This window comes from Jaculus jaculus, chromosome 5 (genome assembly GCF_020740685.1).
Source record: "Jaculus jaculus isolate mJacJac1 chromosome 5, mJacJac1.mat.Y.cur, whole genome shotgun sequence".
Classification (NCBI taxonomy): Eukaryota; Metazoa; Chordata; class Mammalia; order Rodentia; family Dipodidae; genus Jaculus; species Jaculus jaculus.
Window position 1 is genome coordinate 138,083,696 of NC_059106.1, and position 17,738 is coordinate 138,101,433.

The 17,738-nt window shown below is 48.0% G+C and overlaps 1 protein-coding gene across 4 annotated transcripts in view; it reads left to right on the forward strand.

Moving 5' to 3' along the window:
- Positions 1-10,900, forward strand: part of Abcc5 (ATP binding cassette subfamily C member 5) — a 98,397-nt gene extending 87,497 nt beyond the window's left edge. For 3 of the 4 annotated variants that reach the window (XM_045149038.1, XM_045149039.1, XM_045149041.1), the window contains 4 exons: positions 4,516-4,594; positions 6,923-7,036; positions 7,656-7,820; positions 9,476-10,900. In XM_045149038.1, the coding sequence (XP_045004973.1) occupies positions 4,516-4,594; positions 6,923-7,036; positions 7,656-7,820; positions 9,476-9,577 (460 nt within the window). In that variant the 3' untranslated portion in view covers positions 9,578-10,900. Of the gene's footprint in view, positions 1-4,515; positions 4,595-6,922; positions 7,037-7,655; positions 7,821-9,475 lie in introns of those variants that run through there. The other variant, XR_006637148.1, reaches the window with a different exon arrangement.
- The last annotated feature ends 6,838 nt before the right edge of the window (positions 10,901-17,738 follow it).

Sequence of the window (17,738 nt, forward strand, 5' to 3'; positions counted from 1 at the left end):
CAGCAGGAAGAGTAAAGTGGACAGAGAGCAAAGGGCGAGCAAAGGAGGAGGACTTTATTCACACCAGAGTGCAACTCAAAGGGAAAGTGGGGCTGGAGAGGTGGCTTAGCGGTGAAGGCCTGTGAAGCCTAACAACCAGGGGTTAATTCCTCAGTACCCATGTGAAACCAGATGCACAAAATGGCATGTGCATCTGGGGTCCATTTGCAGCAGCTGGAGGCCCTAGGGTGCCTATTCTCTCTCTTGTGCTCACTCTCTCCTTGCAAATTATAAAAGAAACAAAAAACAAGCTAGGCACAGTGGCGCACGCCTTTAATCCCAGCACTCGGGAAACAGAGGTAGGAGGATCACCATGAGTTTATGGCCTGAGACTACATAGTGAATTCCAGGTCAGCCTGGACTACAGTGAAATTGCCTCAAAAAAAAGTTGGGGGGCCAGGGGTGGTAACACACACCTTTAATCCCAGGATTCAGGAGGCAGAGGTAGGATTGCTGTGAGTTCAAGGCCACCCTGAGACTACATAGTGAATTCCAGGTCAGCCTGGGATAGAGTGAAACCCCACCTTGAAAAACCAAAAAAAAAAAAAAAAAAAAAGAAAAAGAAAAAAGAAAAAGTGGGGCTGGAGAAGAGATGGCTTAGTGGGCAAGTCACTTAGTCACTTGCCTGCAAAGCCTAAGGACCCAGGTTTGAATCCCAAGAACCCATGTAAGCCAGACGTACGAGGTCATGCATGCACACAGGTGGCGCATGCCTCTGGAGTTCAATTTCAGTGGCTAGAAGCTCTGGCGCTCTAATTCTCTCTCATAAAAAAAAGGGAAAGTGAAAACTGGGCTCTATGGGTTGCTGGTTGAGAGGGCACACGTGTGAGCCCTGAGCTCTGAACTCTTGGTGGTGACAGGATACCAGCTGAAGGGTTGCCATCTAGTGTTGCCGCTCTGGACCCTTGGCAGGTCTCAGGATACCAGTCAGGAGGGGCCCTATTGAAGCAGGAGGTGGGGCCTACCAAAGCCGCGGGCAGGCCCATCAGCGCAGGAGCCGGGAGCTTTCATGCGATGTTGAGGCACGAGGGAATCCAGCCACCAAGAGTGCAGGTGTAGGTGCTGAAATCACAAATATGTCTGGTCCCCCAGGGCAGTTCCTCCTTCTCATGTCCAGCACATCCAGGACCCTGACACGTCCGGGGTAGAGAGACTGTGTGCAGGGGTTTTGCAGACCCAGGTGGGCCCTGATCGGTTGAGTGCCTACAGGTGAGGCAAAGAGCACCAGCGCTAATCTTGGAAAAGCCAGTCAGTGAGGAAATGGAAAGCAAGAGCGTGCTGCTTAATCTTGATTGTCAACTTGACAGGATTTAGAATCCCCTGGGAAACAAATCTCTGGGAGGGATTTTCTAAAATAGGTTAACTGCATTGGGAGGACCCATCCTAACAGTAGGCACCACTCCATTGGCTGGGGTCCCAAGACCAGAGGAGGAGGGAGCCCACCGAGCCTCGGACCTCATCTCTGCTTCCTGTACTGCTGCCCAGCCTTCCCTGCCATGGTGGGACTGTAGCAGCAAGCTGGAAGGTGAAATAAATCCTTCCTTCCTTCTTTATTTCTTTCCTTCTGTCCCTTCCCTCTGCCCCCTGAGGTCTCACTCTAGCCCAGGCTGACCTGGAATTCACTATGGAGTCTCAGGCTGGTCTCAAATTCACGGTGATCCTACCTCTGCCTCCCAAGTGCTGGCATTAAAGGCATGTGCCATCGCGCCCAGCAGTTCCTTTCTTAAGTTACTTCTGGTTAGGTATTTGGTCACAGCAACAAGAAAGTAACTAATAAACCGGGCGTGGTGGCGCACGCCTTTAATCCCAGCACTCAGGAGGCAGAGGTATAAGGATCGCCGTGAGTTCGAGGCCACCCTGAGACTCCATAGTGAATTCCAGGTCAGCCTGGGCTAGAGTGAAACCTTACCTCGAAAAACCAAAAAAAAAAAAAAAAGTAATACACTTGCCAAAGGATGGCAGTTCTTTTTAGTGTTTTTGTTGTTATTCATTTTTATTTGTTTGAGAGCAACAGACAGAGAGAGAGGGAGGCAGATAGAATGAGTGTGCCAGGGCCTCCAGCCACTGAAAATGAACTCCAGACACGTGTGCCTCCTTGTGCATCTGGCTTACGTGGGTTCTGGGGAATCAAGCCTTGAACCAGGGTCCTTAGGCTTCACAGGCAAGCGCTTAACCGCTAAGCCATCTCTCCAGCCCAAAGATGGCAATTCTTATTTCCCTTGATATCATGCTAATGACACTATAGCAGTACCAAGCTTTGAAGAAAGTAGGTGGCAGCCAGCCATGGTGGCACATGCCTCTAATCCCAGCACTTGGGACACTTAGATTGGAGGATTGCTATTAGTTCAAGACCAGCCTGAGCTGCAGAAGGAGTTCCAGGTCAGCCTGGGCTAGATTGCCTCAAAACAGAAGAAAATGGCCATTTTGTGCTGGGTAGGGGGCAATGCAGCATGCTCAAGCCCTGCCTGCTGGTCTCATGGCCAGGGCGTCCCTCCCACTTTCCCCACCAGCTGCTGTTGTGTAGGTGAGTCTCTGGGGCTCTTGCTGCTATGCTGAGCCCCTTGATTCTGAGAATCAAGCTGTCAATGTCTGGCAAGTTTTCATCTAGAAAGTGTCTAGGGCAGGCTACAAGTGAGTAGTCAACAACCCTCTTGTGTACTAGGTGCTCTGGAGCATTTGATGAATTTGCTGGGCGTATTTATCTCCTAAGGCTTCCATCACATACAGTCAGCCCTCCATACCTATGAGCGCCACACCTGCAGAGCTGATGAATTTCAGATTTAAAAAGCTGCCCCCATATTTGTATCTATGCTAAACATGTGCATGCTTTTTTCTTGTCATCATCCCTTAAACAATATAGTGTAACAATTATATTGCACTTATATTACATTAAGTATTGTAAGTAGTTTAGAGATGACTTACAGTATACGGAGGGTGTATGCTTGCATATGGAAATGCCGCACATTTTGTATAAGGCACTTGAACCATCAAGGATTTGTGAATGCTGGGAGAAGGTTCAGATGACAGCAGACAACTATGCCCAAACCGAGTGGCTTTATTGTCTCACAGCTCTAGATGTTGGAAGTGTGAAGGCATCAGGAGGACCATGAGCAGCCAAGCTTGGTCTCTCCCTGGAAGCAGTAGGAGATCCATTCTTGCCTCTGCCAGCCTGTGAGAGTTAGTGGCAGTCTCTGGCATTCCTTACCTTGTAGGTGTGTCAGGCCTCTGCCTCCACTGTCCCACAATGTTCAGAGACACCCAGTCCTTTGCTGAAATCCCTGATTGCCTGGAGGCATACCCATCTGCTGCAGTTTACCAAAGCTTTCCCATGCCAGTCTGTGGTGGGAAAATTCCTTCCACCTGAGTTGCCCTTTTTCTCTGCCCTTGTCCCTCAGCTGGGCCAGCCCCTTTTCACAGTCAGGTGAGCTGTCCTTAAGTTCCCTGCCTAATGACAGTGCCCTCAGCTAACTCTGTGCATCAAGAAAAATGTGGGGATGGGGAGGTAATATGATGGAGAATGGAATTTCAAAGGGGAAAGTGTGAGGCGGGGAGGGAATTACCATGGGATATTTTTTTATAATCATGGAAAATGCTAATAAAAATTTTAAAAGATGTGGGTATTTTCTACATTTATATACAGAAAATGTAGAAGGTTGTTGTATAGAGATGATTAAAAGTGTACTGCTAAACCAGGTATGGCGGCACACACCTTTAATCCCAGCACTTGGGATGCAGAGGTAGGAGGATCAACGTGAGTTTGAGGCCACCCGGAGACTACATAGTGAATTCCAGGTCAGCCAGAGCTAGAGTGAAACCCTATCTCAAAAAACCAAAAAATAAAAAGTACTGGTATTTGTTTTGCATATCTGCATAAATTTACCTGTAGCTAACTTGTACTATTTGCATACTAAAAATAATAAAAATTGTATCAAGTTTTATAGAGAGGAAAGGAGGTCCAGTCTATTCTCAAATGTCTTCCAATAGGTACTTGGGGAATGAACCATCTGTGATCTTCAAGGGTGGAGTTCTCTGTGTGTTCTTGTTTAATATTTTTGTTTGGTTTTTCAAGGTAGGGTTTCACTGTAGCCCAGGCTGACCTGGAATTCACTATGTAGTCAGAGTGGCCTTGAACTCATGGCAATCCTCCTATGTCTCCCTCTCCAGTGCTGGGATTAAAGGCATGTGCCACCACGCCTGGCAATTTTTAAACTTTTAAGTTTTACCACAAACATTGAAATTTGGGTTCTTTTTCAAATATTCATGAGACAGAGAGAAGACAAGGCGTCAGGACCTCTTGTGGCTGCAAACAAACTCCAGGTGCATGCACCACTCTACGCAAGTAGCTTTACTTAGGTCCTGGGGAATCAAACCCAGGCTGGCAGGCTTTGCACCTTTAACTGTTGAGCCATCTTCCCGGTTGAAAGTTGTTTTTTTAAATACTAGCCTCTGAGAATTTTCTGTTATACTTCTCCCTAGATCAAATCTGGACCCCTTCAATCAGTACACTGAGGACCAGATCTGGGATGCCCTAGAAAGGACGCACATGAAAGAATGTGTAAGTATAATTGAGGCGGAGCTGTGCTGGGGGGGTACTGTTCATACTATCCTGCCAACATCTCTCTAACAGCCACATTTCCCTCCCACTCCAAGATGTCTACAGTAGTTCCCAGAAGGGCTTCTCAGGCATTTTCCGTGCATCCTAAAAGTTGGTATTGGCCCACCTCCCATACTGCCCATGGTCATATTGGCCCCATGCTCTCCATTGAGAAGATGTTAGGGATAGCCATTCAGAATGCAGAAGTGCCTTTAATTTCATTAATCATAACAGTATCACATCCATATAAGTACAAAAAAAAATTTTGCTGAGTCTGTAGAAAGAATACAGTGTGCCCATGATCACAGACTTCATAGAGCACCTCAGACCTTTGCCAACAGTTGGTCTGCATGTGGGTCCCACTGGTTTGCAGTGGGGCTCTGTGATCCTGAGCTAAGTTTTGCAGCTCCTACTGACTCTCCTAGATGAGCCTTGCCTGTCTCTCTCTCACAATGAGTGTCCCCAAACAATTTCACTTGAAGAATGGGTTCTAGAGCTAACAAAAAAAAAATGTTGACCATATGAACCTATCTTTGAAAATTTTTTTGTTTGTTTTTTGTTTTTAGAGGTAGGGTCCCACTCTAGCCCAGGCTGACCTGGAATTCAGTCCCAGGGTGGCCTTGAACTCACAGTGATCCTCCTACGTCTACTTCCCAAGTGCCAGGGTTGAAGGCATGTACCACCATGCTTGGCCTCTTTGAACTTTTTGTTTGTTTTAGTTTTTCGAGGCAGGGTCTCACTCAAGCTCAGGCTGACTGGACTTCACTATGTAGTCTCAGGGTAGCCTCGAACGCATGGCGATCCTCCTACCTCTGCCTCCCAAGTGCTGGGTTTAAAGACGTGTGCCGCCATGCCCAGCTCCCATCTCCTTTTGTGTGACTATACTTACAGAACCACTGCATCTTTTTTTTTTTTTAATTTTTATTTATTTATTTGAGAGTGACAGACACAGAGAGAAAGACAGATAGAGGGAGAGAGAGACAATGGGCGCGCCAGGGCTTCCAGCCTCTGCAAACGAACTCCAGACGCGTGCACCCCCTTGTGCATCTGGCTAATGTGGGACCTGGGGAACCGAGCCTCGAACCGGGGTCCATAGGCTTCACAGGCAAGCGCTTAACCGCTAAGCCATCTCTCCAGCCCGAACCACTGCATCTTGACAGGATCTGGAAAACATAAACATACTAGAATTTTTGGAATATTTTGATGGTATGAAGCTAACAGAATCATGTATTTGAAACATGGACTGTCCCATGCCTGGGTAGGCCAGGGCCTCTAGCCACTGCAAATGAACTCCAGATGCATGTGCCACCATTATGTGGGATCTGGAGAATCAAACCTGAGTCCTTTGGTTTCACAGGCAAGTGCCTTAACTGCTAACCCAATCTCACCAGGCCAATTTTCTCCAGTTTTAAGTCGTATACCTTTCAGTTCTATATCTTTGGCCAAGCACAGTAGTCCATTACTTTTAAATTCAACCTTGATCAAACTCTGTGAGCATGAGCCGCAAAATGCAGCTAGCCTTTATGCAAGTAGCTGAGTTCCAACAAAGTTGTTTGCCTTCTTTCCTTCTCCTTTGAAAGTTCTTTAGGCAAGCCTCCAAATACAATTCTCTCTTCATTTAGCCTTTTCAGACTCTCACCTGAATAGTTCATAAAACTTGGCTTCCCCAGTCCCAAGTCCATCTATATTCCTCCGGGACACAAGTTCCAAATGACCAGAATTCATGAAATCAGATCCACTGCATTAACAACCCCACTCCTGGTACAAAATTAACTTTTACAGTCAACTCCACATTGCTGGGACAAACATCCAATCAGACAGAGGTTATGGAGGAAGGGTTTATTTTGGGCTTACTGATCCAAGGGATGTTCCATCAGTGGTGGAGGAAGCGGGCTGTCTTTCATAGATCCAAGCAGAGAGAAGCCACCCAACAGCCAGTCAACACCAAAAGCAGCAAGCATGAACCTCTAGGGCTCAAACTGCCCTCAACACACCTTGAAGGGCTGGACTTAGATCTGCCCCCAGATATATTTCAGGGTTTCGACTCCAGTTTCTGCTTCCAATGGCATGCCCTTTTATAGCGGGCATTTGATGCCACCATACCTGGATTTTTTTTTTTTTTTAATGTAGGTTGTGGGGATCAAACTCCAGGTCTTCATGATTGCAAAGCAAGCACTTTACTGACTAAGCTGTCTCCTCAGCCCCTAGAGTAATTTATTTTTAAGCCTGGATTTTTGAAAGGTTTAGTTTGGATTTTTACCCTTCTGATTTCTACTTTTCTCCACTTAGATTGCTCAGCTACCTCTGAAACTTGAGTCTGAAGTGATGGAGAATGGAGACAACTTCTCCGTGGGGGAACGGCAACTTTTGTGCATAGCAAGGGCCTTGTTACGCCACTGTAAGGTGAGGCCCTGGGCAAGGGCGTGCAGCAGGAAGCAGCGTCAAGCAGTTAGGAACATTGGGGTGGGGCCTTGCCCAAAGGCCCTGGGAGCTAACGTCTTCTGCCTCGGAGGCCAGAGGCACTTTGATTAGCATAATCAGCCGAGTTTCACAGTTAATCTTGACACCATTTACCATACTGGTTTGGGGGAATCTTTTTAAAATTTCTCTTAAGTATTCAGGACCCAAGACAACTTTGATTTCTGGCTGAATAATTTTAGTATTGCAGACTGTCACCAGAGGATTTAAAGACTGCAAGAAACTTCATCAAATGGAGCCCCTCATTTTACTAACTGGGGGGAAAAGTTCCAGAATTTAGCTAACATACATGTTGAGATCACAGAACAAGAAGGGGCAAGTATTTGGTTAGATCAGTATTCTATGATATTTCGTTTTAGGAAATCAAGAAAAACATGAGTTATCTGACTTATAATCAAATGCTTTTTTTTTTAAATGTATGTGTGAGCCTACCAAGAATAAACAATACCTAAATATGAAATTTAAATAAATTTTAGTAAAACTGATATGAACAAGAATACTTAAGGACATAATTGGATTCCTCCTTCTTCTACTTTGCTGGCAGATTCTGATTTTAGACGAAGCCACAGCTGCCATGGACACAGAGACAGACTTGCTGATTCAAGAGACCATCCGGGAAGCCTTTGCGGACTGCACCATGCTGACGATTGCCCATCGCCTGCATACGGTTTTAGGCTCTGATAGGATTATGGTGCTGGCCCAGGGACAGGTACTAAGCCCTTCAGGGACTTTCACATGGCATGTGGCCTTGTCTGGGATGAGAACAAGCCCTGTCAGTGATGGGTTGCTTGCTTCTCATGGTCCTGAGCATTCAAATCAGCAGCCTTAGCAACTCTGTTCTGGTACTATAAAGCCATGTATTAGGTCTCTATTATTAATAGCCATGATGGGCTGGGCGTGGTGGTGGCACACGCCTTTAATCCCAGCACTTGGGAGGCAGAAGTAGGAGGATCGCCGTGAGATCGAGGCCACCCTGAGACTACACAGTGAATTTCAGGTCAGCCTGGGCTAGAGTGAGACCCTACTTGGGGAAGAAAAAAAATAGCCATGATGGTGCCATTTTTATTAATAGAATACAAGTTATCCATGACACATGATTTGATGTTTTTGCCAAATGATTAATTTTAAGGAAACCTAAAAGAACACACAAAACAAGATTGTAAATCATTCACACCCTTCCAGAGATGAGCACCGTAACACACTGGCTTATCCCAGTGGCCTCCTCACATCATGCACACAGACTCCACAGTGGGATGGTCTTTACCCAGACAATGAAGAGAAGCTTGGACGGAGCAGTTTGTTAACCCATGGGGCAGGGGATGGAGGGCTGACCCTGAATCACTTGCAGCCAGTGCTTGCTTGGCCCTCTAGCTCAGGAGGCCAGCTCTGCCCAGGCATGAGACCCTCTCACCTCCATTCAAAGGAAGGACACTTTCTCATGCACCTCTCCATTGGAGAAACACTCAGGAGGCATCCCCTGCCATCTCTCTGGTCTTGAGGCAGAGGGGACAGGGAAAGCAAGTGTGGGTGACCTCAGCTGCTGTGATGAGCAGTGAGTTCTACTGAAATATGGTCTCTGCCCTGGCTGGAGGGATTTCTTAGTGGTTAAAATATTTGCCTGCAAAGCCAAAGGTCCCAGGTTCTGTTCCCCAGGACCCGTGTTAGCCAGATGCACAAGGGGGCACATACATCCCTGGCATGCTCATTCTCTCCCCCCTTTTTCCCTGTCAAATAAATAAATTAAAATTAAAATATTAAAAAATATGGCCTCTGCTGTACATAGATGTCCAACACAGTGGACGGTTGATATCATCCATCCCTTTTTTTTTAAATTATTTTTATTTATTTATCTGACAGGGAAAGAGAATGGGCATACCAGGGCCTCCAGCCACTGCAAAGGAACTCCAGATGCGTGTGCCCCCTTGTCCATCTGGCTAACATGGGTCCTGGGGAATCGAACCTGGGTCATTTGGCTTTGCAGGCAAATGCCTTAACTGCTAAGCCATCCCTCCAGCCCCCTTACTTTCTTCTCTGCCCCTGGTCATCCTGAGCTCTTTGTTTGCCAGCTGTAGGTTAGATCAGCTTGCACAACAAGATGACATACCTGGGAACCCTCAATTTGAGCTGTAGCCCCCCCCCCCAGCAGTTATAGAACCTTGTCAGAGCATTTCTTTACTCCCAAGGCTAAGATAATTGGGATTGATGTGAAGGAGACATTGGCCCCTCTCCTTGATTTCCCTCACCCCTCCCCAGCACTATAGAACTCACTGAATTGCCCTCGGGGGCTTCGGGTTCCACCTCCATTGCTCCTGAGTCACTGAGGGTGCCCCACAGTCACACCATGACATGTCTCCTCTTTTGCAGGTGGTGGAGTTTGACACCCCATCAGTCCTCCTGTCTAATGACAGTTCCCGGTTCTATGCCATGTTTGCTGCTGCAGAGAACAAGGTGGCTGTCAAGGGCTAACTCCCCTCATCAGTGAAGTCTCTTCCTTGGAGCATCATCATCCTCTGCCCAGGGTGGGCCTCTCATCCTGCCCTGCCAAAAACCTTGCCTTTCCTGATTTTATCTTCACACAGCAGTTCAGGATTAGCTCGTGTGTTTCACTTTTAGGGAGAGTCTTATTTTGATTACTGTATTTATTCCCCATTCATGTAAATTATATTTAGTTTTTTTCTTTTGTTATTAATTGCACTCTTAAGAGGTTCAGGGAACCATTAGTATAAATGTATCAGAGGCCTATAATGAAGCTTTATACATGTAGCTATGTCCATATATCACTCTGTACATAGCCTATATTTACAGTGGAAATGTAAGCTGTTTATTTTATATTAAAAGAAGCGCTGTGCTCAGGGCAGTGCTTCCTCCTCTTTATCATTTTTTTGTACAGTTTGCTGTGCTAGAGATACAGTTTTGCTATTAGACTGTAGGGAGGGTAGCGTTTTATTCTCTAGCTGGTCGCTTCACGGTGCTGGGTTTTCTAGGTGTCCAAAGGAAGATGTGGCAATAGTGGCCTTCTGTGATCCCTTCTACTGCGTCCCCAAGCCTGGTGAGCAAGTGGGACGGGGCTGCAGGCGGCCTTGCAGAGCGCCGTGAATTCTCAGGGCTCCTGCTTTTTGTCCTTATGTCACTTACTGTTTCTGTCAGAGCAGTGGGGCGAAGCCCAGCCCCCCTCCCCTCCCTCTGTCGGGAATGAGGATCCCGGGAGCATTCGCTGCTCAGAAAGGGATCTCTCCTGCCGCCTTCTCTGTCGTTTCTAAACAAGAACAGGTCTGTTCACAGAGTGTCCCGCTGCCTCAGGTTCCTAACGCTGGCCACTGCACAGAGCTCTGTAGCTCCTAAGGCCAGTTGGTTCCCAGCCCTGGGGCCGACTGCTGCTGTTTTAGGTGGCATTTTCATTTGCCTGTTCCCACACCTCCACGGTTCCGTGGAGAGTTCAGGATGGTGGGGGTCTGTTCTCCCTGCCCACTGCCCCCGTCGCACAGTCCCCTCTCCAAAGTCTGCAACTTTCAGCAGCTCTTGCTAATCAGTGTCTCACACTGGTGCAGAAGTTTTTTGTACTGTAAAGAGACCTACCTCAGGTTGCTGATTGCCATGTGGTTTGGTATCTCCTGCTTTGTGCTCTGGGGCCAGTAGCTCAGGTGGGTGTAGTCGCTGCTGTCATCAGTTGAATGGTCAGCATTGCATGTCGTGACAAACTAGACATTCTGTCGCCTTAGCATGTTTGCTGAACACCTTGTGGAAGCAAAATTCTGAAAAAGTGAATAAAATTATTTTGGATTTGTAAAACTCTTGGTGTATAGAAAGTTCTCTGGGAAGGGAGCGAGATGTTTTTGAAAGGCTTCGGTGTGTTGGAGCCTTGAACCTGAATGAATATTCAGTGGTGGAGTTACATCTACAAAGAACTGGATTCAAGGGACACTGAACGTAAACCGCCTGCATTCATGTATGATGGGCCTCGGTCCCTGCAGCCTCCATTCCCCAGATACATATGGTCACCAAGTGACACTCCTATGCTGTCAATAAGAGGTCAAAAAAAGAGTGGGGGAGTGAGTAGAAAGATGGCAAAATTGGGTTAAGAATGAAGAGATTGTTGAGGGTTCACAGCAACTGAAATGTATGTAATTGCCTTTTCAGCAGCAACATTCAGATTAACCCAGTGAGAATTAGTTGTCCATCAAAAACTACACATCCCAAAGTTTCTGGTGCTGAAGGCAACCCACACAAGTACGAGCTAGGTGCTGATTCTACTAAATCCCATCTTAGACTTAGAACCCCCTTTGAAAAGTAGACTGCAGAGCCAGGTGTGGTGGCACATGCCTTTAATTTTTTTTTTAATTTATTTATTTGAAGCGACAGATAGAGGCAGAGAGAGAGAATGGGCGCACCAGGGCTTCCAGCCTCTGCAAATGAACTCCAGATGCGTGCGTTCCCCTTTGTGCATCTGGCTAACGTGGGACCTGGGGAACCGAGCCTCGAACCGGGGTCCTTAGGCTTCACAGGCAAGCGCTTAACCACTAAGCCATCTCTCCAGCCCGGCACTCGGGAGGCAGAGGTAGGAGGATTGCCATGAGTTCAAGGCCACTCTGAGACTCCATAGTGAATTCCAGATCAGCCTGGGCTAGAAAGAGACCCTACCTCGGAAAAAAAAAGGGGGGGAGCTACAGAGCTGGTCATGGTGGCGCATACCCATAATCCCAGCGCTTGGGAGGCAGAGGTAGGAGAATCGTGATGAGTTGAAGTCACCCAGAGACTAGCACAAGACACTGCTTTGGAAAAAACAAAACTTGAGGAAAACTTGTTCCCTGAGGAGACATGGACACACATCTTCACCCCAAATAGGGCTCAAATGGCAGACCAAGAAGTATGATTACACTCATACCAGATTGCTGAACCAATGAGTGTGCTGGGGGCGGAGGTCACTTACAGAGCATAGAGAGGGGTTACTTACAGGACCGGGGGGCCCCTAAAGCAGTCACTTTGATGGAGCTTCCTGTCCAAATTACTGCTTGGATGCTCGTCCCTCAGCCTCAGGATGACTTACAGAGCACCCAGAGCAGCCGCCCCACGGCGAAGTCTCCTGCTGTCCTGAATGACAACTTCCCTGTGGCCACTTCTAGAAGCTCCTTGTCCCTGTCCAGGCAGATGAGACCTCAGAGCAGCCCTCAGTGGAGCTCAGTATACCGGGATCACCCCCTACAGGTGCTCCACCCTCAGCCGGGGTGAGGGCTCACTTACAGGCTATGAAACCCCAAAGCAGCACTGGTGGGGCTCACTATACTGGGATTACCCCTGTGGATGCTCCTCCCTCAGCCTCGGGTTGAGGGCTTACATACAGAACATGGATACTCCAGGTACACCACCTCAGTGGAGCTCATTGTTTCTAGATCTTTTCCTTTCTATATACTGTTGTTTGTTTTAAGGTAGGGTTTCTCTAGCCCAGGCTGACCTGGAATTTACTAGTCTCGAGGTGACCTTGAACTTACGATGATCCTCCTACCTCTGCCTCCCAAGTGCTGGGTTAAAGGCATGTGCCACCGTGCTTGGCTTCCCTCTCTCTATACTCTTCTCTCCCCCCTGAGGTCACAAGATCTTGGGCATTATTGTATACAGCTGGCATGGGGGGCATCAACAGCTCAGGTGGGGGTCTGATGACCGTCCCCATACCTTCCCTGGTGAGTTGACCCAGCTAGTTAAAAAAAAATTTTTTAATGTTTTACTTGAGAGAGAAAAAGGCAGATAGAATGGCTATACCAGGGCCTCTAACAACGGAAAGTGAACTCCAGATGCATGCACCACCTTGTGCATCTGCCTTACCAGTACTGGGAAACTGAACCTCAGTCTCTAGGCTTAGCAGGCAAATGCCTTAACCACTAAACCATCGCTCTAGCCCCCAGCTGATTTTGATAAAGCCAGCAATAGTCGTTTACACCTTTCAATGTGGAGGAAATTTGCCATACAATACTCCATCCCCTCCTCCAGCTCTTTCTAGCTCAGGCTGACCTGGAATTCATTATTTCGTCTCAGAGTGGCCTCAAACTCATGGTGATCCTCCTACCTCTGCTTCCCAAGTGCTGGGATTAAAGGCATGCATCACCATACCCAGCTTCATTCAATCATATATATATAATTTTTTTTTAATGCAAGAGAGAGAAATGGCACACCAGAGCCACCAGCCACTGTAATCAAACTCCAGATGTGTGTACCACCTAGTGGGCATGTGCACACCTGTGTCACCTTATGTCTGGCTTACATGGGACCTGGAGAGTCAAACATGGGTCCTTAGGCTTCACAGGCAAGCACCTTAACTGCTAAGCAATCTCTTCAACCCTCTTACATTCTTTCCACCCCCTCTTCTGTGATTTTCGCTGAGCCACAGAGAGGGTGAGACTGATGTCCATCTTTGGCTAAGCTCTGGAGCACTGTGCCACAGCAAAAGTCACCAATCTCAGGATCTTGATCGTTTCTGTCTCTCCGTAAGCACCAGCTGTTGACCACAAGAAGTTCTCTTCCAACCAAAGCTGACAGCAGCAGTAATAATGGTGGTACTGAATGGGCATAAACACAAACGTTTACTAGGCAACTTGACAGTACCATCACATCCATCCAACAAAATAGTGACAGTGACGGCCACACCAAGGCTTCTAACCTCCCCAGCCGTAGGCTTTTGACAGTACCAGACATGAACTTCCTCCTGTGGTGTGGGCCTTGAATCCAACTGGAAAGCTGTTGCTTGTGCCCACAAGAATCATGCCACTATCACACAGGCAGGCACACCTTGCCTGGCACGTTGGTATTACGGTACACCGGGCAGGACTGCCAATGACCATTCTTCCCAGTAGCCGGCACAGCACCTTCCAGCACTGTGAAAGCCAGCCAGCAGGGAGGGGGCTTCCAGCTCAGCCCCTGCCTTGATTGCTCCACATCCTATAACCAAGCCACGCCATGTCTTCCGCAATAGGGTCTTACCATTTTGTTCTGAAATACAACCAACAACAGGTGGCAATAACCTTTTGTCATTTTGGGGTCCTCGTGGGGCTCCCTGGCCAACACTCCAAGGGAGGTAGCCCATCCCTGGCACTGAGATCTTTGTTCAACAACCTCATGGCTTATAGGAGTTGTCTTAATTGCTGTCTTATTGTCCTCCCTGATACTTTACCAACATGTAAGATACTCAGAGATTAGCACTGTGACATTTAGTGAAGCCTTTTACAGAGGGTGGGCAGGATCTCTGAAGGCCATCCACTTCCAAGCAGGCACCAGAAGGTCTCAGGAGTCAGCAGCTAAGAGAATAAATGCTACAGGAGAACATCAGCAAGGTCTACCACAGCATGAAGAGATGCCATTGCTTGTATCACCTGTGGGTTTTTTTTAATATAATTTTTAATTTGCCAGGTGTGGTGGTGCACGCCTTTAATTCCAGCACTCGGGAGGCAGGTGAATCAAGGTGAATTCATGGCCACCCTGAGACTACATAATGAATTCCAGGTCAGCCTGGACTAGAGTGTAACCCCACCTTGAAAAAAAAAAACTTTTTTTAATTTGAGAGAGAGAAAGAGGGAGATAGAGAATGGGTGTGCCAGGGCCTCCAGTCACTGTAAATGAACTCCAGATGCATGCACCACTGTGTGCATCTGGCTTATGTGGGTTCTGGAGAATCAAACCTGGGTCCTTAGGCTTTGCAGGCAAATGCCCTAACCACTAAGCCATCTCTCCAGCCCTCACTTATTTCTTTAAAAGCACAATATTGGGGACAGCACCATGGATGGGTGGCACCAGCCCACCTAGCTTTCCATGATCTATAGACACTTTCTGTCAGCGGTCCTGATTTCTCTCCCTGGAGTGTCCCCATGGGGCTGCCTTGTTTCTCCCATGCCTGACATGCTCAGAGCGGCCCAGTCAAGCTGTTTGGCGCTGCCCAGGGCGAAAGCAGAGTGAGACTTCTCTGCAGTCTGCTGGGGTGTCCACCCTCTGGGCTTACTCTTTCCAATCCCTGGGTTTGACTGGTTCCAGGGGCTGCAGTCTTGGCTGTTGTCTCTCCCTCAGCCACTCCTGGCTGCTGTGAGCAACTCTGGCTAAGGGAGCAATTTCCACCCCCTGCATATCCTCCTGTAGGACAAAACTATATGTGGCTCTCTCTGGAGGCTTAATTGCCCACTCCTGCATCAAGCTTAGTTCTTTTCACCTGAAGCACCCTATCATTCAGACCCTCTGAGAACCGTCCTTCGGTTCTTACTAGCGCCGCATTTGGCTTTCTGTGAATTTTATCCTTAGCAACTTAACACAGATCTTGCCATATTTGCTTCCGAGTGACCCGAACAGCCCTCCCTGTCTGCTTTACCTTTGTCTCATCTCTAGATTACGCTTCCACTTCATGGACCCAATTCACATACTGAATCATGGACCTTCCTTTTCTCTGCATTAAAGGTGGGGCCTGAGGGGCATGCTCTGTTGCCTTGACGTCATCATTCTCTCCTGCCTCATCTGACTCCTCCGTGGGTTCCCCATACTTGCATCCCAGTAAGGGCTCTTCAACACCGACCTAATTTATGCTTTGTTTCCCTTTCAGCCTGCTAGCCCTAAGAGATGATGATCTTTTCCATTATCCAATTTACCTGTCAAATCCAAAGCTAGCAACCTGCCCTTTTATAAGTTCTCTCTGTGAAGTCATCTCTGCTTCAGCTGTTTGCCGTATAACCCACAGCAATGGCCAGGCCACCTCTGCAGTCTCTTACGCACCACATGCCAAGACTTCAACACGTTCTCTAATCTTCTACTGTTTTCAGGGCATCCTCATATTCCCATGGTGGACCCCATTCAGCAAGCATGCTCGTGACTTCATACTACATAGAGGAGAATGGCCACCCTGGGATTCCTCTCCCAGACACTCTCTTCCTCCCAGTGGCTCAGCCTGAGTTACCTGTCTTACTACTCACTGCAAGACCCAGGCACCCGCCACCACCACAAGAAGACACACCACCACGCACCACGTGGGGAAGGACAGCCCATTGGGACTTCTCCCATGGAAATGCCCTCCCCAGCCGCCGCTGCATGCCTTGCTGACCACAGCCAGGATTATGCCACTGCTCCTCCCAAACTCATCTTTAGTTCTGCCATGCCCCACACTGGGGCACCAAGGGTCATGGGAAACTGTTCCCCTGGGGTGACTCAAACACATGTCTTCACCCCAAATAGGGCTCAGATGGTGGGCCAAAGTATGATTACACCCATACCAGATTGCTGAACCAATGAATGTACTGGGGTGTCACTTACAGAGCAAGGAGAGGGGTTACTTACGGGGATATGGAGCCCCCAAAGTAGCCACTTTTATGGGGCTTCCTGTGCCAAGATGACTCCTTGGCTGCTCTTCTCTTATAGAACATGGGAACCCCAGAGCAGCCACACCACGGAGAAGTCTCCTTCCACCCTGAGTGACAGCTTCCCTGTGGCTGCTTCTAGAAGCTCCTTGTCCCTGTTCAGGAGTGTGAGACCCCAGAGCAGAGCCCTTCAGTGGGGCACACTATATCAGGATCACCCCGCAGATGCTCCTCTCTTAGCCAGAGGAGACTCTGGAGACACCACCTCAATCTCTCACTGTTCCTAGCTCTCTTCCTCCCTGATGCTCTTACCTCCCCTGAGGTCACGAGACCTTGTGTTATTGCAGACAGCTGGCGCAGGGGTGCGCCTCAATCTCAGGTGGAACCCTGACGACCCTCCCCACCTTCTCTGAATTAACTCCGCTCTGTCGATAGAGCCAGCGTAGTTACCTACACCTTTCAATGCGGAGGAGAGTTGCCATTCAACAGCTACTGTCCTGAAATCTAAGTGTTTGACTTTATGACTGTAACGTTCAACCAGTTCTCCAGGTATGGGTCCAGCATTCAGGAGACTAAGGTAGAAAAATCGCTGTGAGTTCAAGGCCAGCCGGGGCTAGTGTGAGACCCTGCCTCAGAAAAATAGTTCTGTTCTCCATTGGATGTAGCCTCAAACTCACAGTGATCTTCCTATCTCTGCCTCCCGAATGCCTGGATTAAAGGCATGAGCCACCATACCCAGCTGCTTCACTCTTTGAAAGAAAGTGCTTGGAGGCTGAAGAGAAGGCATAAATGTTAAGGCACTTGCCTGTAAAGCCTAAGGACCCAGGCTCAATTCCCCAGAACCCACACAAGCCAGATGCACATGGTGGTGCATGTGTCTGGAGTTCCTTTGCAGTGGTTAGAGGCTCTGGCATGTCCATTTCTTCTATCTCTAATAAATAAATAATAAAATATTTTTCAAAAGAAAGTACTTGGGGCTGGGGAAATGCTTCAGTGGTTAAAGGCACTTGCTCTGCAAGCTTACCAACTGACATTCAACCTTCAGCACCTATCCTATATGAAGCCATATATATGGACACTGGTATCTATAACCCCAATGCACCTATGACGGTGGGAGGCAGAATCAAGAGAATCCGGAAACTCATAGCCCAGCTAGGCTGACACCCTCAACGGTGAAAAAAAATAGACCCTCAAAAACAAAGTGGAAGAGAGACTGACATCCTGAGGTTGTGCTCTGACTTCCACGTTGTGTGTGTGCGCGCGTGCGCGCGCGCACACACACACACACACACACACACACACACAGGGGC